Source organism: Liolophura sinensis, chromosome 9, assembly GCF_032854445.1.
Source record: "Liolophura sinensis isolate JHLJ2023 chromosome 9, CUHK_Ljap_v2, whole genome shotgun sequence".
In the NCBI taxonomy this organism is placed as follows: Eukaryota; Metazoa; Mollusca; class Polyplacophora; order Chitonida; family Chitonidae; genus Liolophura; species Liolophura sinensis.
In genome coordinates, this window is record NC_088303.1 from 23105415 (window position 1) to 23130707 (window position 25293).

Consider the following 25293-nt stretch of genomic DNA (forward strand, 5'->3'; position numbering starts at 1 on the left):
GAAATTAAGAGATATGTAAATGAATCTTCAATGGTTTGGCATGTACAAAGTTTAATATACACATTATTACATTTATATGTCGTAAAAGGTAGTGCACAAGGCTCACATTTGTTCATCTTTCCTCTGTTCTAAATGTTACATCTGTATTTTGGTTGCATCACAACCAAATGTGTAAACCAGTCAGATAATTCAATTGCTTGCTGACAAATCAGACTACTGTCTGGTAGGCAGACATACCAACAAAGTCTTCCTTCACAATCACAGACATGTAGCTCAGAGGATTATATTTGCTGTTTACACCCGGTACATCAACTCAACAACTTACAAGAAGCTGCCAAAACTGTCTGCTGTGATTTCCGTCTAGGGAGGACACCGGCCTTCAAATCAGACACATTAGCCTAGGTTTATATACTACTCCAGGAGACCTGTCAGCTGACATACTTCTAAAGCATCGGGTTTCATTCCATAAGCCAATCACTTCCTGGACAGATTGATCTGTTGGAATCCACTTTCGTCGCAGCCATAAACCAGCTGTTAAACTGGCCTAGCTGGTACTCCACCTTCTAGTGTGCCAAAGCCTTGGCATGCCTGGGTAAATCATGCTTGCACTCGGAATAGATGGGCAGTTTCTGACAAAAACTCTGACAAAACTTTTCTTCAGGCTTTTACCAGATCAGGGCCCAATTTCACAAAGTGGCGTACAACATTTTTATATTGTACATTTGTCGTACAATATTTTGCATGTCACTATTATCGTACCATTGTCATATATGTTCGATTATCGTACTTGTACCACAGTTTGTGAAACTGGGTCCAGATCTGAAGAGTTCAGATGATGCCAGGAGAGATCTTGACAGACAGATCAAATCTGATAAGACCCGGCGGATCAGAAAAAGGCATGAAGGATAATTTGGATCCGCTTTTGTGCACCTTGGGATAAGGAGCAATCCACTGAACTTTAGTGGTGATTCGGATTCAGATCAAGGACTTCTTCGATACTGAGACATACAATATAGGACAGAAATGAAGAGTATTATCCTATTGTACAGAAATGGGACAGAGATTTGCACACTCTGAGTGCCTTGTAGTTACCCACGTACTATCTAGACCCTTTGGCCAGTTTATTGTCTGTGTTTTACTCGTGGCAGACTGTCCGTTGTATGTGTTATACTCCTGGCAGATTGTCCATTGTGTGTGTTCTACTCCTGGCAGATTGTCCATTGTGTGTGTTCTACTCCTGGCAGATTGTCCATTGTATGTGTTCTTCTACTGGCAGACTGTCCATTGTATGTGTTTTACTCCTGGCAGACTGTCCGTTGTATGTGTTTTACTCTTGGCAGATTGTCCACTGTGTGTGTTCTACTCCTGGCAGATTGTCCATTGTGTGTGTTCTACTCCAGGTAGATTGTCCATTGTATGTGTTCTACTCCTGGCAGATTGTCCATTGTATGTGTTCTACTCCTGGCAGATTGTCCATTGGTGTGTTCTACTCCTAGCAGATTGTCCATTGTATGTATTCTACTCCTGGCAGATTGTCTATTGTGTGTGTTCTACTCCTGGTAGATTGTCTGTTGCATGTGTTTTACTCCTGGCAGATTATCCATTGGTGTGTTCTACTCCTAGCAGATTGTCCATTGTATGTATTCTACTCCTGGCAGATTGTCTATTGTGTGTGTTCTACTCCTAGCAGATTGTCCATTGTATGTATTCTACTCCTGGCAGATTGTCCATTGTATGTGTTCTACTCCTGGCCTTTTGTCTACTTGCTGATGTCCCCTATCGTCCACTTGCCTCTCCCAGCGATTTGCCTACAGGTCATCTTCCTGGGGTGGACTGTGTTAGATTTATTTGCCTGAGCCAGCCAAAAGTCCTATGTGAGCACCAATCTGGACTCACTGTCTGGTACATCACCATGTGGTACTTGATCAGACAACTGTTCATCGACCAAACATAATGTCCTGTAGAGACCTGAACATAAACTTTTACGAGACGATAATTAAATGCACCTACAGGCATGCCAACCGCCCATTCAAATGACACAATACCACTTGCCAACTTTTATCATTTGATAACAATGGAATTCAGCTTTAGATGCAGTTTACAGAATGTATATAAATAGCAAATTGTGGACAAGTAATCCCATTTGCACCCTCAGCACTACTGCACAGCCATTCCCATTCTATTTAGTCTTCCTCTCTCAATACCTGGCTCTCAGTGCTCCCCTTAATCATCATCCACATGGACAATTTCTACCGCATGGTTACTTCTGGGCACAGTCAAATGCACTTGTGACAAGATTGCCGGTACAGAATTGTCTATACCATGTTTAATGTGGCACTGTAGTTTAAACCGGATATCAACAAAATTTCTTCGCAGCATGATCGGTATAAGAAACAATGGACAGTTACTTGCTAGCCTCGTGAACAAAAGTGGTTTACTCTACTCATTATCATGGGTATAGACAGGGTTGAAATATTGAGTTTGTACTTAGGAGCCACTGAGCAGGACTTGTCTATAAATGCTTTTTTATCCCAATTAAATTCACATTAAATACATGCACCTCATGCTCTGACTGGGTCCATTCCATTTTTTTGTCAGAATGGCGTAACAATGAGATGTATAATTTACGGTACCCTGTTCACCTATCCTATACCCCGATCTGGTTCTAAAAGATTCGTGAATTTATTTATTTATTTGATTGGTGTTTTATGTCGTACTCAATAATATTTCCCTTATCTGAGGGCAGCCAGCATTATGGTGGGAGGAAACCGGGCAGAGCCCGGGGGAAACCCACAACCGTCTACAGATCTGACAAACCTTCCCACATATGGCCGGAGAGGAAGGCAGCATGAGCTGGACTGGCACTCATAGCGACCACGTTGGTGAGAGGTTCTTGGGTCATTGCGCTGCACTGGCATGCCAACCACCTCAGCCCCAGAGGCCCCAAAAGATTAACAAAGATCACAGCTTTCTTAGTGATTGATTGATTGATTGATTGGTGCTTTGTGTGGTACTCACATAGAACATCTCACTTAAACAACAGCAGCCTGCATTATGGTGGAAAGAAACCAGGCACACCCCAGGGTAAGCCCATCCGCAGGTTGCTGAGAGACCTTCCCAGAATAATTTGTGCCTCATGGTTTTAACAGAATCACACTTTTTACCCACAGAGCCACCAGCACATCCTATTCCATCATAAGGGGAGGGGGGGGGTGTTCAGGGGAAACATCCAACCACATACTGACATAATTTGTTCACAGCAGAAAGTGAACGTATCATGCATGTCTATCTAAATTGTCATGATCAAAGCTACAATTGGAAAAACCTGGTGGTCAGCACAAGACCATGATAGACAAGTTGCTCTGTGCGATCTGATGTAAAGTATACAAAAAATATATTTGTATTTCAGGGCATCCTGAAATTTTGGCATTTTGAAATAAAATTTCACATCGCTCACTAAAAGAGCAGATTTTGCTATGCAATAAAACCCCAATGCCGATGCATCTGGATCAGAATACTTCTCGATCAAGTACAAATTACAACATGAAAATGGGAATTTACTTACAGATGCTGCTGACAGAATGAGTCAAATCTCCGAGCAGGAGAGTTTTATGATCCTCAGATGGTGCAGATAAAATCTTCACTCACTGAGAATCCAGCCACAGGAGCAAATGTTGTGGAACCGCGAAGAAAAACAATAACCAGCCAATAAACGAACTGAGCCAGATTCAGCTGTACAGACATCAGTCAGCCCTGCACTGACACACTAATGTATTTTTTTTAGTGGCATAACTGACAAGGTATTTATCAAATGCTTACGACACAGAAAAACCAACAAAGCGAAAACAGCTGTGAACTTAGCTGCACTCACCTTAGAATCTTTTGGGCCAAGAGGGCCAATACATGGCCTGGCGGGCATGTTCCCCCAATTTCTCGAATCAATACCGCAGACTGATGATAGGGAGTGATCTGATGCTGATAGTCGACAAGTCGTTAAAGCCTAGCCTCTTCCCGGAGGAACACCCAGAAGCGGAATCCCGCCAGTCGCCAGTCGATTTCTGGACGGCACACAAGGCCCTCGCTCATACTGGCGTCAGCTAACAACCATCTGCACATAACAATAATGAGACAAGGGTGATCAGATCCTTGGGCCATGTACCCTAGCTGTTCCTAGTAGGACACGGCCACGTTCCACAAACCACAGGATAAGCCTCTTGACAACAAACCACGTAGAATAGGACGTCAAATGACCAGGAACACAATACAAAGGCATTACATGTGCACTGTGAGATGATGCAAAGGACAAATCCATGCAACTCCTAGCATAAACTCAGCACAGCGATAATTAAGAAACAGTAAAGCAAAAATTAATTAATGACAACTGCTGTACATGTAGATCTGTAATGTTGATCCCAAATAACCTTCTGAATTGTTTCATGTAGATTAAAGCACTAAATCATACATCTACATAAATATGTTCCCTGAGTGTGCTAGATTCTTAAAGACACCCAATTTAAGCTCACACAATCTTATACAGTTTTGTAATAGCCAAGTTAAGCTCATGCTTCCTTTACTGTCTATTTGTACATGTTCACATGCCTAATTTTGACTCACACATGTACATTATTAGCTGCACACCAACCCAAATTACTCTGAGCCTCACTCTTACAGGCATATCACAGCTGTCCACTTACCCAAATTAGATTCATCCTTACACAGCTGTACAACTACTCACATTAAATTCATTCTTACCCATCTGTCCAGCGACTCAAATTAGGATCATTCTTACACAGCTGTACACCTACCCAAATTAGGTTCATCCTTACACAACTGTACACCTACTCAAATTAGACTCATTCTTACCCACCTGTTCAATGACCCAAATTAGGTTAATCCTTACACAGCTGTACACCTACCCAAAATAGATTCATCCTTACCCACCTGTTCAATGACCCAAATTAGGTTCATCCTTACACAGCTGTACACCTACCCAAAATAGATTCATCCTTACCCATCTGTTCACCTACCCAAATTAGATTCATCCTTACCCATCTGTTCAGCTACCCAAATTAGGTTCATCCTTACACAGCTGTACACCTACCCAAATTAGGCTCATCCTTACACAGCTGTACACCTACCCAAATTAGGCTCATCCTTACACAACTGTACACCTACTCAAATTAGATTCATCCTTTCCCAGCTGTTCAGCGACTCAAATTAGGTTCATCCTTACACAATTGTACACCTACCCAAATTAGGTTCATCTTTACACAGCTGCACACCAACCCAAATTAGATTCATCCTTCCCCAGCTGTTCAGCGACTCAAATTAGTTTCATCCTTACACAATTGTACACCTACCCAAATTAGGTTCAACATACACAACTGTACACCTACCCAAATTACATTCATTCTTACCCAACTTTCAGCAACCCAAATTAGGTTCATCCTTACACAGCTGTACACCTACCCAAATTAGGTTTACCCTAACACAACTGCACACCTACCCAAATTAGGTTCACTCTAGCACAGCTGTTCAATTACCTAAATTAGGTTAAGTCTACAACAGCCATACACCTACGCAAATTAGGATCACTCTAACACAGTTGGTCAGCTACCCAAATTAGGTTCACCCTAACACAGCTGTAAACCTATCCATAAACTTTGGCTCAGCAAGTACACACAGCCATATTAGGCTCACTCTAACACAGCTACATGTGTACATACAGCATCATTAGGCTATGCACATGTATATATACAGCCAAATTAGGCTCTCTCTCTGTACATGTACATATGGTACATATACCGTCATTCTTCAACCTTTTCAACCACAAGTGGAACTAATATTTTCATACATTCTGAGAAAACTATGGCGAATAGAGAAATAATCTGCACAGTTTTATGAACCTTGCATCTTAACTGACACAAACAAATCATTCTTGGCAACCTTTTCATAATAACTATATGCATAAATTCCACTGACAGAAATGCTTTGGTAGTTGAAATAGTTTAAGATTTGCAGTAGCCAAATTAGTTTCCCACTACCACAATGCATCCAATTAGCTTAGCATTATGTCCATGTTTAATTGGAATCACCTTTGCATATGTTTGCAAAGAGATGTTCAAACAGACAAAGTTTCAGCATGGAATGGCAGAAAAAAATACAATGTACAAATGTAGATGTCAGCATGAACACACATTGTTGAGGTGAAAACAGATGATTTGATGCCACTTCAAACCATGTAGACCAAACCATGAACAAGTTTTCATGACAAGATATGAAATCTGATGTGTTCAAGCAGGAAATATCTGCAAATAATTGGCAGCTAAGCTTGGCATTGCTTCATCTGCTATTACATAACAAAGACAAAAACAACTGAGTGCATGATACTATGCTAATTTAAGCTGCCATAGCTTTCGTAGCAATTTAACATATCCATAGGTTTTTGGATTATTAGGTTTATTAAAATTGAAAATTTTGTGGAAATGTTTACTTTTAAAGCATTTCCTCATGTATGATGGGTTATATTGTTGTTTAAAAGAAGATTAAGAGGCTGGTGCCATCATGTCAATAATTTACCTATGGTTTATCATCAAATCATTCAGAAAATTTCTTATGAACCTGATATATCCATGCAGACATACATATACAACAAATGTTCCCCCAGACATATTAATCCCAAACCAGAATACCTTGCTGCATTACTTGTTCAGTACCTAAATTCTTCTAATTTCTGGGACAGATAGTAGTCGTGCTGAAAGCAGAATACTACATTTCTTTCGAACCTTTTTGAAAAAGTAAAGGTATAAGTATGTTGTTAATTAGATGGACTAACCATGTGTAAAAAAAACATACTACATATTCCTGCTACAGTTACATGTACATTGGCTTAAGAGAGCCAACCAGGTGTCCCAAAAATTGGAAGAAACAGGGTGGGTACGAGGTGTAAATGTGTCAAGGTTCAATCTCAGAGCTTCATTGGCAAGAGACTAAAGGACGTGTTTCTGATCGGCTTGTCCAGCCAGGACCAAATAAACATGATTAGGGTTAACATCTTTCCTCTGAAAAATGAGGATATTAATGAGTATAGAAGCACCCAAAACTTTTGGGGAGGTCTCTTGTATCCATCCCTATACAGACCACATCTCTATGAAGAACACATTAACAGGGTGGATGGCTGACCACAACAAATTGATCTGTCTCTGGCAATGTCAGAATGGACAGCATTAGGCAATTTACTTGGACAAGAGAGCTCATACTGGTGATCATCAAACCAGTCTTCAACTCCAGGGAAGGCTTTGATGGAAGCGCTGAAAGGATACGCTGGCACCTAACATGGTTACCCTATCAGTCACAATGAACAGACAATTTCGCCATTGATAAACTCCCCGGTCCTCAAAAGTTTCCTTATCGCCATGGCAACCCGTCATTGGGGTAATTCTGAAAATTTGCCAACGTGCCTCATTGATTCTATCTGCTGAGAAGTTACTGAAGTGCAGCGTTTGTGGCCCAATCTGATCACTGTCTACGGAGAAGCCCATTTATGCTTGGGATGTGTAGATAAGATGTATACAGGAAGCACTAGTAGAGAAGCAGTGGTTTTAATACTGATTGTCTGAGCTATCGACTGACTGAGTACAATGAACATGTAGATGATAAATTATAGTACTGTCAAACACTGACCTTCATACAGGTACATGTTCACAGCAAAACCTGTGACCTAGTGTTTTTGAACCGCAAGGGAATGTACTGTATGGTTTGTATAGTTTGGGCCAAGCTGTACTGTATGGTTTAGAACCATGTGGTACTGTATGGTTTGGACCTGTGTTGTACAGTATAGTTTGGAATCAGGCTGTACAGTATAATTTGGAACTAGGCGGTAGTGTACACTTTGGAACCAGGTGGTACTGCATACTCGGGAACCAGGTGGTACAGTTTAGTTTGGAACCAGGTAATAATATACACTTTGGAACCAGGCTTTCACTTCATGTTCAGAAAGTTCCAAAACCTGTGCCGTACTGTGTGGCAGAAGCTCAGGGCTTTACATAAAATTTCACCTCATTGTACTAAAATGCAGTAATGACTGAATCAGCCTTGTGGTACTGCTTAGTTCAGGGGTACACTTTACACTGACCACTTGCCATTAGATTTCCCACCGAGACTACTGCTTTATTTCCCTCTACAGGGGATATAATGAATTTCAGCAGTGTTTGGACAACATTGCCGATGTCTTTGATGACATTTCAATTTCAAGCATTTCAATTCTAGATTTGGAAACTCCATAAATTCATAGAAATATACATGAACATGTAGCTCAGAATTCATTTTACCAAAACCTTTTCATGGTTAACTTGATTATTACCTAGTACTAGTAATTACGTGTACATGTACATACAGAATTTCCAATCACGTCCAAACAATATCAAAATCTTCCAGCACCTGTAGTATTATCTCAGTCAAACATAACTAAAAAAAAGAGGCAATCTGCTGAAGGTGAGGCTGAGCACATCTGGTTCATCTGTTTGATTCCACATACCAACCACTTCAACAGTTACATGCATGTATTGATTATTCATTAAGCTATGGCAGAAGCTGTATTTCACACATTAGGTTGGAGCATTTGCCAAGTATCACACTGATATCTCTGCTCCAGTTTTACTCTCTATGCTGTAAGTCTACTATTATTCTGTAGTCCTACATAAACCAGGATTCTAATTCTGCTGGTATTAAACATCCCATCCTATTAAATTCAAGACCAGTGATGTCAACTAACTTGCAATTAACATCACTGCATTTTGTTTATCCATAATTCTGCTTTATTAAACCATGGCTTAAATAAGTATGTTATATGAATCATTATAATAAAACCTTATAAGTGAAGAATTGTGACAGGAGGTTGTATTTCAGCAACTGCCACACAGCCGTTACTGATTTGTTTTCACTCCATATGCTGTAAGTCTTTCATTACATTCACAGTTATAAATTTTTCAGCAATGTTAGTACATTCCATTTAATGCATCTTGAACTTTGAGCCATTCTGTTTTCCCCAAAATGAAGTTCTTCCTTCAGTCAGACAACAGTCTCTTAACTGTGCATATATGTATCATGCCAAAAAACATAGCAATGAAGAGTCCCTGCTTGCACTTTCCTACATGAATTAATATGAAAAGTCCCCTAGCATAGATGTACATGTAGATTTCCATGTTCATTGTTTCCCTAACTTTCCAGTCAGTGTGTTAATCACCATGCTCCACAACTTACCAGGTCAGGCTCCTCATTTTATTGAACATTTCCGAGAGACTGGAAGCTTTGTTGGAGTGCCTGAGTTTCATTTAAACTGCAGACTGTACTCACTCTTCTATGGCGCTTTCCACTCCAGTTAACACCCAGAAAACACACCACTTAATTTCAGCGTGATTCGTGAGGTAATTCCACCGAGCTTTACGAACAGAGATATACGGCTAGGTGGCTTTAATGATGCGAAGATTGAAGACCTGGGCGGGGAAACGGAGCTGGGGTATTGGCTATGGCTTTGCGCTATGGCAGTGTAATATGGACAGCCTGGCACAGTGACGGGCATCCTGCTAGACCAGTCAGCTAAGTGAACGGATTTGCATACCGATGTGGGCAGTTTAGTCCGCAGAGCGCAACAAGTAACAAGCTCGGTATTACCCAGAAATTATCCCAAGGGTGACTTAGGTTCACAAAAGTCGAGGATCTGCAAAATCGGCTCAGGAAAAAAGGAGGGCTTACAATAAAACACATCTTCTCCTGGACACAACTGAAAATGGAGGGCTTACAATAAAACTTCTCAGGACTGGAAGCAACTAAAAATGCAGGGCTTACAACAAAACACACCTCCTAGTGCAAAGCAACTGAAAATAGAGGGATTACAATTAAACATCTCCTCCTGAAAACAACTGAACACGGAGGGATAACATGGAAACACATCTCCTCCTGGAAACAATTGAAAATGGAGGGATTACAATTAAACATCTCCTCCTGAAAACAACTGAACACGGAGGGATAACATGGAAACACATCTCCTCCTGGAAACAATTGAAAATGGAGGGATTACAATTAAACATCTCCTCCTGAAAACAACTGAACACGGAGGGATAACATGGAAACACATCTCCTCCTGGAAACAACTGAAAATGGAGGGATTACAATAAAACATCTCCTCCTGGAAACAACTGAAAATGGAGGGATTACAATAAAACATCTCCTCCTGGAAACAAAAGAAATTGGAGGGATAGCATGGAAACAAATCTCTTCCTAGAAACAACTGAAAATGGAGGGATTACATGGAAACACATCTCTTCCTGGAAACAACTGAAAATGGAGGGATAACAATGAAGCATCTGTTCTAGTAATACTGAAGCTTTCACATACTTCTTTGAAAACAGTTCAAATTCAGGGATTACAACAAATGTATATATACACACTGGACTCCTCTCCTGGTCAAAACTCAAACTGAAGATTTATATAAAACATCTTGTTCAGTCACAACTCAAAATCTCAGTTTCAATGACAATACTGTTGGATCGAGCCTTCACTTTTGGACACAAACTAAAACTGAAGCATTACCAAAGCATCTTTTCTCCTCAACAAAGAAAACAAATATAGATAAATCAAAACAAAAGTTGTTCTTGGATTTGGTATTAAGGCTCACCTGTAAACTTCAGCTCAATAGTTAAAGTTTCAAAGTCATAAATATAAAAATTTAATTAATATGCACACAAAGCATCAACAATGGAACATCCCTCTTGTGCCATTGTGCTTTATACATATACGAAAGCACAGCTCAATACACAGTACTTTTTAAGAAACCACCCTTCACCTTACCTTCATATAACAACCCTGTTTTCCCTGTCATTGGACTCCTACACCAAAGCTCGCAGTACAGGCAAGCTAAAGCATGTCAGTGCTGTGGAAAGCACTAAACTGTTCCCCACATGTATGGGAAGACCAACCTCTGATCTAACCAACATGCATGTGTATCAATGGCCAAACTTATCATATAATGATATATAGTACATTATCATGAAATAACTCCACCTATTAAAGGATTCTGAAATGAGGTGAGATACATGTATGCGCTTAGCCAGTATAAATGTGGTGATAAGGTGATCACAAGGAAAACATTTAACAGTGAACTTTCAAACACTACAATCACACTAGAGAATCATTTGAAATGGTAACTTCCTTGAACTTGAAATAACATTTAAACTATAAATATAATGTATGACAGAAATGAACGAATCAAATTTAACTCCTGAGTTTATTATTTGTATGAGGGCCTTTGAGGCTCAGTTGGCTGGCGTGTTAGCGCAGAGTAATGACCCAGGAGCCTCCCACCAATGCGGTCGCTGAGAGTTAAAGTCCATACGTGGGAAGGCCTGTCAATAACCTGCAGATAGTCGTGGGTTTCCCTCGGGCTCTGCCCGCTTTCCACCCACCATAATGCTGGCCACCATTGTATAAGTGAAATGTTCTTCAGTACGGCGTATAACACCAATCAAATAAATAAATAAATAATTATTTGTATGATGATTCAGTGTAGGAGAAATTAGTACCTTTCTAAAGCTTGGTGATAACCATTTTTCTATAAATAGGTACATGTACATGCATATATTGTAAATCTGCAAACTTTTCAACCTGAAAAGTGCTTTTTCCAGTGAAATTTATGCATACTATTGTTACGAAAATGATGCTAAAATGATTTATATGTGTCACTAAAGCTGCACGCTTCACAAAACAGTGCAAATAATTTATCTCCATCCCATACTTATCTGAGAATGTTTCAAAGCAATGGTTGCACAGGTGGTTGAAAAGGTTGAAGAGGTAGGGTACATGTGTACATCAAGTATATACAGTGACTGAATGATGTGCTTGGGGGTTTTATGTCGCACTTAACAATTTTTCAGTCACATGACAACGAAGGAATCCTTAGAATGCATGTAATGTGCCCCCTTGGCGCAGGACGGATTTCCACCCCACTTTTATCCAGTTCTACTTCACTGAGACACCTTACCTCAGGCAAGTAAGCCACACCACACAAACCATTACACTGATACGGGTCAACCAGTCGTTCCACTATCCCCTTCGTGCTGAACGCCTAGCGAGGAAGTTAGAGCTTCTTCTTTTAAAGTCTTAGGTGTGACTCGACCCAGGATTAACCCTGGATCTACTGCTCCCACAGCGGACACCCTACCAACTGGCTCAAGTATACACATGACGTAGTATGTACAAGAAGAAGAAGATAATTCTGTCCATAAATTAAGGCATTTTGAATATGCACTTTGTATGCGGTAAAAATCAGGAGGAACGTAACACAAAATTTCTCTATTGAAATGCCATGGTTATTCATGTATTAAAATTCTGTCATACTGCAGTCACAGGCTGCATATCAGCAAGTGCTAATTAATATAAATTTATGTATAAATTCACAAACATCACATGATGTTAATGATATAACATGAACACTGCTGCATTCATGATTCCATTTGACAATCTACACATGAACAACATCATATTAACCAGTACATGAATATGGTGCTTATGTTCATGGAGATAAAGCATATGTTACAAACTTTGAAACCTATTGGGTTAAGCAAGGTTGGTGGAAGTTTCCTATGTCAGAAGAAGTGAAGATTGATGTCAGGAATGTTGTTTGGCTCACAAACTAATACATATGTGTCATTTATCTGCCTGCCAAGGTAGAGGCAAGTGGTAAAACCATTGTGACTCCATCAATCTGCTCAAATTAAATGACATTCACTGTATTTAAAAGTAACATTACCCTAATTTATCAATCTTTTCATGTATGAAATAGCAACTTTCAGTGAAATTTTTGCACATTCTTAATTTGATTGTGGAGACAAAACTACATTGGTCTGGTTGGCCAATTTCAGAGCTTCATAAAAAGCATAATTTTATCAGTCTACACATAATAAAGCCTCCAGAATATGACTCAATAAAGACCTTGCAGACATGCGAATAGGTTGAAGAGTTACAGTAGCAATACAAAGTTGTATGGCTCGTTTTGACGTATTGAAAAGATGAAATTTCAAATGTCTATGCAGTTTTGATGTATTCAGCCTTTTTACAAATATTCCTCTGAATCAAACCTTTACTAGATGTATACATGTATGTTATTGGGAAAATAACATTGAGGCCCTTGATGGCCCAGCTGACTAATGGCTTACCCCTGTAGACAATTAGGCTTTGACCAATATAATTTAATTTCTTAATCTATTTTATAATTGTTTACAGTAGCTGTATGTTTACATATTTATTTGTTTTTATGTTATCAATAACTCAGATATAGTATTTACCTTATACCTGAAACAATAATTCTTGAAATACCGTTGATTTATTTTAATTGATTGTTGTTTTATGACTCTTTTTTTACCTATGAGTAAAGGATTACTGAAATACTCAAGAATATTTCACCTATGTGACGGCGGACAGCATTATGGTGGGAGGAAACCAGGCAGAGCTCAGGGAAACGGAAGAGCATCCGCAGGTTGCTGGCAGACCTTCCCATGTATGGCTGGAGAGGAAGCCAGCATGAGCCAGACTTGAAATCACAGCAACCTCATTGGTCGTTGTAAACTCACTGGTCCACCAAAGCTTAAGTATGTGTCACAGTGACGGTCATGCCTTGTACAAATTTGATGAATACTTGTAGATTATATATGCCTTCAAGGCAGAACTCACTAGGCCATCACGGCTTACACAACATGGCTAGTAGAGACAAGGAAATCAAGTTGAAAAATTGGTTTGCACTGTTATACGTTATTACACATGATAATCTGCACATTAAAAAATAAAGCATTTCATGTATCGTTTAATTGTCATTGCTAAGTACAGACATGGAGCCTTGACGGAGGTATAGAGATATAACAAATATGATCATGGTTGAACTCTCTACCGAAGCCACGAGGGCTTACCTGTACTTGGATGACCAGTGAAGTATGCATAAATACTGTATTTGCATTAAAAGTTCATCTAAACAAGTTCACTTTTGAAGGCAAATGACGGTTATAAAGTATTAGGCCTACTTTTGCTGCTGAAACCCCAATACAATGAGTAACTTCACCATGGATGAAATATTAGGTCAACTAAAGTACCATATCGCTCAAGTTAAACTCACTGGGTCATCATAGCTTTGGGCTAGGCTGGGGTTAAGATAGGCGTAATTAATCCCAAGGCTAGGTCACCAAGACTTATGTCTCATTGCTAGTAAGGGCATAGACAAAATAAATAAAGACATTCATGGGTGAACCTGTGATTATAATGACTGTGAGAAATCAGAGAATTGTTAATTCCTGGTTCAACTTACAGGCTGAACTCATTACAGCCTCAAACATCAGGGCTAATACAGATTGTAGTTCAATTAAAGGTGGGGCCTCCGTGGCTCAGTCGGTTAGCGCGCTAGCGCAGCGTAATGACCCAGAAGCCTCTCACCAATGCGGTCGCTGTGAGTTCAAGACCAGCTCATGCTGCCTTCCTCTCCGGCCGTACGTGGGAAGGTCTGCCAGCAACCTGGGGATGGTCGTGGGTTTCCCCCGGGCTCTGCCAGGTTTCCACCCACCATAATGCTGGCCGCCGTCGTATAAGTGAAATATTCTTGAGTACGGCGTAAAACACCAATCAAAAAAAAAAAAAAAAAAAAAATCAATTAAAGGTTGAGATCTATTTTCAACAAATTCTGATATATACCTGCCTCAAGGTAAATATCAGAAATTGTGGAATATATACAGTACCTCAGGGTACGTTGAGGATACAACCTTTGAGTGTGTAAATAAACACAGCCAACTCGAGTTGATCAGATGTTGAAAGCTTAGCGCTTTTGTCATCATACTTCCAACGAAATATGAAAAACGACATAGAAAAAATTATGCCTCGGAAATTGGACCCTTTCCAACTGTGCACCGGTGGGGACAATCGCTAAGATCCAGATTATAAGTATTCAACACAAGCTAGAACACGTGAATAATGCAGGCATACAGTTTGTCTTTTTCACACTTACATTTTTTTTTTAAAAAAAAAATCATCAAACCGTGAACATACCTCTTGACACATCAGCATCGGTTAGCTCAAAATTCCCACCTAAAGTTACAGAGACAGTGGCAGGTAACTCTTGCATAAAAATATATAGACTCGCCTCGATTACTGCGGTAGTTGCCCTTGAACGGCAGGCGCTCGCTTGAAACCTATTTCTTCTACCTCAAGAAGAAAAAAACATGAAAAAGAAAGAAAGAAAAGAAGAACAAAAAATTTTAAAAAATTAAAAAAAAAAAAAACAAAGAAAGAAAGAAAGAAAAGAAAAAAAACCCCAACAGACAAAACGCGTGAGACATATGATGTAATTAACCAACGAGGAATCAGCAATTAAATTAATGCGTCCAACAATCATTTGCTCAAACAGTTTCATACTCTTTCTCCATCGATCAGCACCTTTAATTCTGACTGAATGACTGCGTGCACTTGCTTGGTCTATATGACGCTTGCTGCCACGACACGGGTTAGTACTTTGTACAAATTGGTGAGGAACTTCGCTAATTATTTGGACGAGATTCGGCTTTCAGTATTTACAGACGGGACAGAACTAGTCTGTCAATCTAATGCAATTAACAAGGTTCATTTGTGGGATGACAGTGTATGTCATTTGCAGATTTAAGGAATTTACTGCATCGTATCAGCTAAGGCTATGTATAACACTCATGTACAGACATATATATGCGAGCTGACGTTTGGTTGCCGGCTTTGAGACAAGGCCCCATTTATAAATCCAACTTAATTCAGGGAACCCGATCGACATATGCAGCTTACCAAGTTCACTCTTCATTAGGGTCAGCGAGCTGTTTTAATTCATACACCTTTACTTTATATACCTGTATGTGTTCTCATTGATTTTTTTTTACCACCATGCATTTCTTTTTGAAACCTGGTACACAACACGAAGGAAACCATCATACTAAACAGATACCTCCCTAAATACCTTGCGGTACCTCTGATGTAAATCCTGCGAGAAAACGGATTCGAACACAACACCTCTTTCGTGAACTTGTTAACCTACACTGAATTCCGGAAGACAGTTCCACGAACAGAATGGTGTACTACTTTCAAGATCAAAAAGGGGATTCCGCTCGCACACATTAGTGCGGGAAGTTATTTGTGTTGTAGAGACCGTGTGGAGGGCATCTGTGCACAATTTCAATAGAAATATACGTTTGTCGTCTGTTATGCTTAACTTGAGTTTTATGACACGTTTTATATATGGTTCCCCTTTCTCACACACACTCACAAAACCAAATAACTATCGGACCCAGATATCACTACGCAAAATGGCGTAAGTTGATTTTCAAGTCGGTATTTTATCCGGTACAGAAAGACGAGATTTGATTGGAAAAGCGATAGCGAACTCCCGTCGCCCTGACAAAAGCACGTGGGATTGGACTGCAGTGACAGAAGGAGTGCGGTCTGTTATCGCTGTAAGAATTGTTTTATTTAGACATCGTTTGGTGACCAAGGAGATGTGTTGAAGAAATTGTACTCTTCCTTCTTCCCCCGATTGACTCTAAAAGCTGTGCCACTTGCTTATTTCGCCGTCCTGTTACTTTCGAGAGCTCTGATGAAGGAGACTTAATGCGGATGCGTTTAGCAGCCGCCATTCCCAGCTTTCTATCGCTCACGACATCCGACGAAATAAGATACCATAACGTGCAGTTGCTTAACAACCAGACTTTTGACATTTACTAAAGAACGACATGTGCCGATCGTTCGAGTTAGAGGGCTCCAGCTTCATAGAGGTCGGGGGAAGGATGCCTGGAGGTACGCATCAGGGAGCCAGGGACTCGAAAAGCCGTGTATTCTCCGTCGCTCTGGATGACTGCTCACACTCCCGGGATGGTTGTGAGACAGGCATCTTACCCAAATCACCGAACACAGCACCAAAACGCATCCGATGTCCTTTGAAAATTTTGCTTACAGCATTACTAGGGATTTGCTGCACATTCGGTAAGACTTCCAATTAAAGTACTCGCAATCGAAAGCACACTAATAAAATGCAATATTACAGTTTTTGACATTGAGATTTAGTTGTAGTTTTCCATATTTTCTTTTCTCGATGCACTACAAAAATAAGGTGAAAGACAGTGTGTGGATTGGACATCTGTTTATCTGTCCTGTAATTAGGCCCTGTAAACCTTCTTGTTAAGTTCCAATTTTATGCCAAATCTACATGGCCAGTATTTATCAAACAGTGTACATAAGACCCAAGGACACATATTTTTATCTACATTTAATCAAGGATGATTGCCTGCATTTTTTGGGGGGTCAGGGGCGCGAGGGGATGGGGTAATCCAAGATCAAGCTGAACTTCTATATCCCATATGCCATATAACATTTGACTGGTACTTACAGAAGTATATAAACAGATCGTAATGAAGCCTAATGCTTAAAAAATATGAAAAACTCTGTGAGCTATGGCCTTGGTAACTTTAGTCCGAAATTGCTCTGACTTTAGGTTTTGCATAATTTTGTTTGGCCAAGGATGACCCCCAAACCAATTTCGGAGCAGTCTCCATTTAAAAACCCGATGCAATTACCTGGCCTTGTCCAATATGTCCAAGTTGTCACTACAGCGGCTGGCTTGGAGCATTACCAGAGAATCCTGCGCCTAAGCAGCTAAAGAAATAACAGATCATTGTTGTGCTTGTTATAAATCAACAGACAAGAAGGTAATTACCTGAGCGTCTGCACACTTAGCGCCATGGAGACGTAATTGATGGGGTAATTTTTGTTTCAAATGCTGTGACAAACTGACACAGCAATTGCATCAGATTTATAAATGGAGTACACTGCGAGGTTTCGGTCCTACCTTGGCTGAACATAATTTTTCTGAACATGACGTACATCAATTTCGAACCAGGGTCACTATGGTGACCCCCATCCCCTTCCACCCTTTATGATCTGGCCGATTACTAGGTGGCCTACATCATGGAAATGGGAGATGTTACTGTCTTGATTGGTAATGTCCCCAATGGAGCCTCAAGAAATTAAACTACTACTTAAGGAGGTCACATGGGAGGACAAGATAGTGTGTGGAGCATTTCCAATAATATCACACCATTACATTGATTGCCACTTTCAGGATTTTCAGTTTGTCAGATTTCAGAACTAAGCTAAGTTTCACCTCTCTCAAGGTTACTGTCTGCTTGTTTGACTTGTTCATATTCATCATGTGACTTTCACTTGGACCTGATCATAACCTGGGCAGGCTACAAGCTGACTGACATTGACAAAAGCTGAGAATTAAATCCTGGTTTTCAGTGTTTTGTGACAAGCAGCTGAATGTATAATCGGCTTCACAAAACATCTCCTGCCAGTATGACAATACGTGTGTTTCATTTTCTCCTGAAGCACAGGCTAAGGCGTGATGTAAATTCTGGATAAGCACAGAGAAGCGTTGTCTCTTTATACAGTGGCTATTGGCTAATTTTATCAGTGCTTTGAAAAAGCCATGGTTTAAGGAGTTAGTGACACCTGGGAAAATTTGTAGGTGAATCAGTATTTTATGTGTCTCTGAAAAGTGTCTTAATTTAAATTAAGTATTTGTAGGCACGACAGATTGAGAGACACATCAGTACAGATACAAATTTTAGAAATGTTCAGGAACAGGGTAGCTGTACTGTAATGTTAAGTTTGAAAATGTGAAAAACAGGTAGATGAAATTCAGTTTGAGCAGTGAAGCATGGAGAGGCTGTAGTGGAGGACTCAACTGTACAAAAGGAAGATTGACAAGTGACAAAACCATTATACTAACTAGTTGACCTTGAGAAGTCCTTACCATCCTTCATCATTTGCATTGGTGTGTACATGTATATATGTAGCTTAGTTATCTGGAGTTGTGTGCATGTGGTAGAATAACACAGGATATCACAGCTTTATCATGTTATCCATAATCCTCATGACAAAATAGTTTCACTGTAGTTTGTGACCTTAATCCAGGTGTGAAGTGATCCACATGAGCAATGCTGTTATGTGGAAGCCTCATAGAGTTTATCCACAATCCACGTTGTGAAAACTTTATCAAGTTAATAGTGATTCACATCAGTGTTTCTGTTGTGTAAGGCTTTATCAAGTTCTCTCTGGTCGTATGTGGGAAGGTCTGAAGCAACCTGCGGATGGTCGTGGGTTTCCCATGTGCTTAGCCCAGTTTCTTCCCACCATAATGCTGGCAGCTGTTGTCGTATAAGCGAAATATTCTCGAGTACGGTGTAAAACATTAATCAAATAAATAAATGAATTTATTCAATTGCCAATGATCCACATCTGCAGTGCTGTTGTCTGAGAACTTTATCTTATTTTCCATCCTCCACTTTAACATAGCTGTTGTGTTATAGGTCTTTTCCAAGTTGTGAGGACTTCAACAGGCATTACGAGGGTTCTCAAATGAATCGGCTTGATCATTCCATTTTCATTTTACTAATTGAAACCGAGAACATTTGAAGCATATAAGACCATGTACATAGGCCTGTATGTACCTGCTCATCATCTTGGAATATTCGTGTTTTTCAGACTCTGAGCTGTCTCTGTTTTACCTGCATTGTCATCTTAGACATTTTTTATACTGGTATGAAACACAGAATTATCTAAATGTACCATGGTGGGAGTAAAAAACAAAATAAGATTGAAATCTCGTATGTAGTACATAGAAATTTGTTGCTAAGGTGGGAACACTTGTAGTCATGAGCATAATATATGCAACATTGTTTAATATTAAGACAACATGGTAGTACCATTGATACATGTACATGTGGAGTATGAGATTCATGCATGTGGACGGGGTGATTTACCTTATGTTGTAGGCCAGAAATATTACACTGACAACCAGTGTAGGGGTCTGAATATATCAGCAGATAAACATATGGTGTGCACTTGACTTTTTGCGTGGTAATCTTTGGTCTACATTGATCTCATTACGGACATAATTGTGGTTATATGTTTTCAAATTATACTAGGTCTATTATACTACTAGTATATTCTCAAACATGCAAATTTGGGGGTTCAAGAAAGCACGTATATTTATATTTTCTTGGCTTTTAATTTACAAAGGGGAGTGAGCCATGGATTAGTGGTGAAAGGTGTTGGCCTTTCTATCGCTCAGACACAGGAGGTATGGGCTCAAACCCAGCCTTGGACAGTGAATTTGTAGATTCACAGGAAATCGCTGCTTATAATGGCTAGGTGGCAAAAAGGGGTCGTCAGAAACTTACCAGAAGTTGGTGGTTCATGATGTGCAAGCTTCACTTTCTCCACCCATAATACTGATCTCCATTGTATTCAAGTGAAAAATTCTTGAGAATAGTGTTAAGTAACAATTAAAAATATTAATTAAAAGTTTCTAATTTTAATTCTTGTTTCGATGTTTACTTTTGTGTTAATTATATAACACAGTATTCAAACAGCAGATGTTTGACCTGTTTTCCTTCAGTAACATACTTGTGCCTGCCTGAAGACTGCTCCAGAGAGGCCTACCGACATGACGGACATGCTGGCCGACTTATCCACCGTAGCCGCCATTTGCACAAGCGCAATGCTGGCCCCTTGTTAGAATCTCCCATGGAGGACACTGCGGTGAATGGCCGTCTTCTTCAGTACTGTAACTTTGGTCACTCAGGTGAAGAAGGTGAGAAGTCAACAGGAATCAATGCTGAGGAATCACTATTTTAATGATGTGATTGGACAGGAACTACCCAGACATTTTTGTTTTCAAAGGACTTGTTTGTAGATAACCACAGCTGCTAAACTATAATTGACCCAGGTTAAATTCATCTGTCACAACCAAAAGAACAAGAGTTGGTAATATAAATACTGAACCTTTCATTGACTGATTGTGGGGATCATGTAGAAGGAATGAATGTTAATGATGTTCATATATTCTTAAGGTTCTAATTAATGAGTACATGGCTTAATGAGTAAGGATTCACTCTGCAAAGGGTGCATGGTTTTGTGACAGGCACAAAAATGTTACAGCAGCATATCCCTTCAGCATGTGTTGTCAGGACAGCAACTTTAGTGCATATTTGCTGCAGACAAATTTTTCAACCATTTATTTAGAAATATGTATTACTGACTCTTCTGTCTTCTCAGGTCAAGGAATCTCAGAAAACTATGATCTGGTACAAGTTCATTTACTGCTGAGTCCAGGTCAGAGGTCATTGATATCCACATCCTCAGGCCTTCCAGTTCCCCGCCATAGCTGTCGCCTTGACAACAAAGCAAAGCATTTTCCAGAGGTTTGGAATTTTATGCAGGAATCCATCTCCTACAAGAAAACTCAACACAACAGAGGTGGTTTTAAGCTTTATGATTTGTATCCATGGGGAGCAACGTGTCAACCAGGCCAGCTGCTCCCAGATGGAATTCATCAACTTGTTCTTTTAGGAAAATTTTTGAAGAACGCTTACAGAGAAAAGTTTCAGGAGATGGGAAGAAACTCTGTGGATGTTCATGCTTTAAGTGCTCCAGATGAAGTCCACTACCAGACTGCAATGGCTTTCTCTCAAGGATTTCTAGAGACAAATGATTTCAAGAAGCTTATAGTACAGAAAGCTTTGGAAAATTTTTGTCTAAGAGAAGGTAACCAGAGCTGTAGATGCCAGTATACAGAGGTTTTAAAGGAACCTGTGGACAGAGCGGTAAAACAGGGACATTTTATGTTCAAACCTGGCCATTCCTCAACCAATCAATTGGCTGAAAAAATAAGCTGTGATCAGCACTGTGGATCTGTTGTAGAAATCTCACAAAATCTCCTGTTGCGAGCATGCCAGGGTATGAAGTTTTTTTGTAATGCAGGTGCCGACTGTCTTACGCCTTCACTCATAGCTACATTGATCGAGGAAAATGATTCTTATTGGCAAAACCTTTCAAGGGATACTGTGTTTCGTTCATATGCAAAACTCCATAGCTACCCATTCCTGAAGAGAATTGTCAACTTTGTCGAGGAAGCATCGAGGACTGGATCACATACAAACAGCATGTATTTATACTCTAGTGAGCATGACTTCTCCACACAAGTGCTGTCTGCTCTTGGTTTCAAAGTCAGCAGGGCTCCTTCGTATGCCAATCGTCTTGCCTTTGAGATTTGGGTGCAAAAAAGTCGTCTGGGTGAAAGGAAGCACTTAATCAGAGTGTTGCATGATGGGATAGATGTGACGCCAAGTCTGCCATTTTGCAGAAACCGTCTAGTTGATGGTCTTTGCAAAGTAAAGTTTCTTATTGACTACCTTAAGGGTGAGATATTGTCACATCAGACAAGTTATGGAGAAGCTTGTAAGTCCTAATTATTATTTCCAACATCACCACAACCTGGATTCGACAGAAACATCATATGATATTGATGGACCATGATGGCTTGATTACTCCACCATGATGGCTTGATGACTCCACCATGATGGCTTGACTCCACCATGATGGCTTGATGACTTCACCATGATGCTGTGATGATTCCACCATGATGCTGTGGTGATTCCATGATGGCTTGAAGACTCCACCATGATGGCTTGATGACTCCACCATGATGGCTTGATGACTCCATGGTGGCTTGTTGACTCCACCATGTTGGCTTGTTGACTTCACCGTGATGGCGATGCTTTGGTGACTCCACGATGATGCTTTGACAACTCCATTATGTTGGCGTGACAACTCCATGGTGCTGTGATGATTCTAATATGATGGCTTGATGTTTTTGCGGTAATGCTGTGATAACTCGATCATAATGCAGTGAAAACACTGGCCACCCCAGGGTGATGTTTTACAAAGCTAGCGTAATTTGCGCCTCAATCAACATCCAAGACAACACATATTACAGATATGCATGTACATCACTGTGATGCAAACTTACAACAGCTTTGTAAAACCTGCCCAAGGAGTGTACATGTGTTTGTGCAGGTCTGCGTATATAGGGCTGGTATGACTAGTATGGGATTCAGCATTAAGTATGCTGTACAGCAGCTCTGTGGACAGCAGTTCTCTCTACAGTAGTTCTCTGTACAGCAGTTTTGCTGAAGTTGTAGTGACAGGAAAATTCTTGACAACTTCTCCCTAATACAACTTCAATCCTTTGACCTGATAAATTTAACTGTGCTCTCTGGTAGGTGATGCAATTTGACCTCTCTGTGGATGCTGTTTTTAAAGATCTGCTATCTAACCCTGGGGAAAGTGTCTCTGCTGTTTGTTTGATATTTTTTGATTAGCCATCTTTCCGTTTTGTATGAAAGCTGTTTCGTCACCTTGAACTTAAAATAATAGTAGAATGGTGTGCAGCTGTGCATTTGCCATTTATAGCAAATTTTTTTCGCAAGGTTCACTTTTTTGATTACGTTGAACAAATTCATCGTGTAGTGTTACATGTTACACAACAGTGAACTGAACAGAGGCCTCTTAGACTATGCCTTCACACTGAACTACTTTCAGCAATCATATAGACCTGAAGTTCCATGACTATTGCAGCATCTTTGCATCTTATTACATCTTCTGGGCTCTCTACTGTGCTCACAGCCACAATCTGACAGAAAACACAGCGTCAGGTAGCTGTTAGGAATTTTGCTGATTCATTGTACACAAAAATGTAAACAGTGTGAACAATTGCTGGAGTATAAATTTACCCAGTGCCCTTTCTGCACTCTGTCATTATCTGCTGTACAGTTGACCTTCTTATGATTTACATTTTTTTGGTAAGTAAGACAGTTTGTGGCAAAAGAGTAAAGGCAACAAAACTATGTGTAGGAAAGTACATTTGACATATTCACATATAGGGCAGCAATATAAAAAAGTATTTTTGATAAAGTTCATAGAGATCACTTCTAATTTAAATTCTGAAGAGAATTTAATGAAGGAGAGTGTGAAATGAAGACACTGTTATTTTCTGAAGCCTTCTTGTGTTGGGGGTAGACCTTTGAAATTTTAATTCTTTGTATACATTTGGTCTGCAAGTAGACCTGTGAAATTTGAATTCCTGGTGTACATTTGGTCTACATGTAGACCTTTGAAATTTGAATGCCGTGTGTAGATTTGGTGTACAAGTACTAGTAGACCTGTGAAATTTGAATTCCCGGTGTACGTTTGGTCTACAGGTAGACCTTTGAAATTTGAATGCCGTGTGTAGATTTGGTCTACAGGTAGACCTTTGAAATTTGAATGCCGTGTGTAGATTTGGTGTACAAGTACTAGAAGACCTGTGAAATTTGAATTCCCGGTGTACGTTTGGTCTACAGGTAGACCTTTGAAATTTGAATGCCATGTGTAGATTTGGTGTACAAGTACTAGTAGACCTGTGAAATTTGAATTTAGCAAGTACTTTGGACTGACCCAACTATGTTCCACAATTATGGGTTGAAAACAAAACTCCATGTAGATATGTTTTCAAAACACTAGTTAATATTTGGTGAATAGTCTTGTTCAAATACTAATAAGCCACATTATATGTATAAAGTTGTGTATACAGTGTAGATATATGTTAATTCTGCCTTTGAGTGTAGCAGTGGTGCATGCAATCAAATAGCAGAGTGTGTAACTGAACATCCCCATCACACGTGAAATGCTGGATGGTATGTCTTCTATTTACTAACTTGAGCCCTACCTCCAGGGATATTTATGCTCAATGTGTCATAACCCATCACTTCTAAAACAGCAACCACATTTTTGACGTTCAGAATCAAAACAAGTCCAGAAGTAGGAGTGGGTTTCTGTGCTTTGGAATTGACCTTAATGCACATTGTGCTTAGGGTTGCAAATGTGTTGGAAATAGAAATTTCCCAACCTTTCTGTAAATTTTTTAGTTGTTTAAATTTTCAAGGTGTCTTGAATCAGAGTAGTATATTTATGTTGTGGCTGTCAAAATTGCTTTGTTGCATAAGTTTTATGAGCGTGTGAAATATTTTATAAATTTGTTTTAACTAATGTGTAAAATTAAACTTTTTAGTTCGTACACTCGAAAAAAATTTGCCTGTGAACAGATTAGTAAATCAAAAGACATTTTTCTCATTCAACTCATTTGCTTATGCGTGCATTTGGAAATTCATATCGCTCCTATTTTGTTAGGCAGTTTTGTTTTGCCTTATCTATCTGATTTATATTGTCAAAACCCAGAATTTTGTCAGCTTAGGTGTCTTTTGAAAACTTAATTTCTGACTGCAGTCTATGGTTTCCCAGAGAGCCTAATTGCATCAGCTACTGGTGTATTTTACTGGTACATGTACTTTAATATTTCTGTGG

The 25293-nt window shown here is 39.7% G+C and overlaps 2 protein-coding genes across 2 annotated transcripts in view; one reads left to right on the forward strand and one right to left on the reverse strand.

Annotated features, from left to right (window-relative positions):
* LOC135475484 (2-phosphoxylose phosphatase 1-like) overlaps window positions 1-15132 on the reverse strand; it is a 54834-nt gene extending 39702 nt beyond the window's left edge. The window contains exons 1-2 of the mRNA XM_064755396.1: window positions 15082-15132; window positions 3872-4108 (exon numbers count right to left, since the gene is read on the reverse strand). The gene's annotated coding sequence lies outside the window, so the exon portion shown is untranslated. The remainder of the gene's footprint in view (window positions 1-3871; window positions 4109-15081) is intronic.
* A 1353-nt stretch (window positions 15133-16485) lies between these two features.
* On the forward strand, window positions 16486-24105 carry LOC135475053 (2-phosphoxylose phosphatase 1-like). The gene is made up of 3 exons (XM_064754794.1): window positions 16486-17031; window positions 20510-20704; window positions 21169-24105. Exons 1-3 carry the CDS (start codon window positions 16782-16784, stop codon window positions 22359-22361), a joined length of 1638 nt encoding a protein of 545 aa, XP_064610864.1. The 5' UTR covers window positions 16486-16781; the 3' UTR covers window positions 22362-24105.
* The last annotated feature ends 1188 nt before the right edge of the window (window positions 24106-25293 follow it).

Coding starts and splice junctions, on each gene's coding strand:
- LOC135475053 (XM_064754794.1), top strand. CDS start 16,782: ATGTGCCGATCGTTCGAGTTAGAGGGCTCCAGCTTCATAGAGGTCGGG. Junction 17,032..20,509: donor AGGGATTTGCTGCACATTCG/GTAAGACTTCCA, acceptor GTTTTCCTTCAG/TAACATACTTGTGCCTGCCT. Junction 20,705..21,168: donor TGGTCACTCAGGTGAAGAAG/GTGAGAAGTCAA, acceptor CTGTCTTCTCAG/GTCAAGGAATCTCAGAAAAC.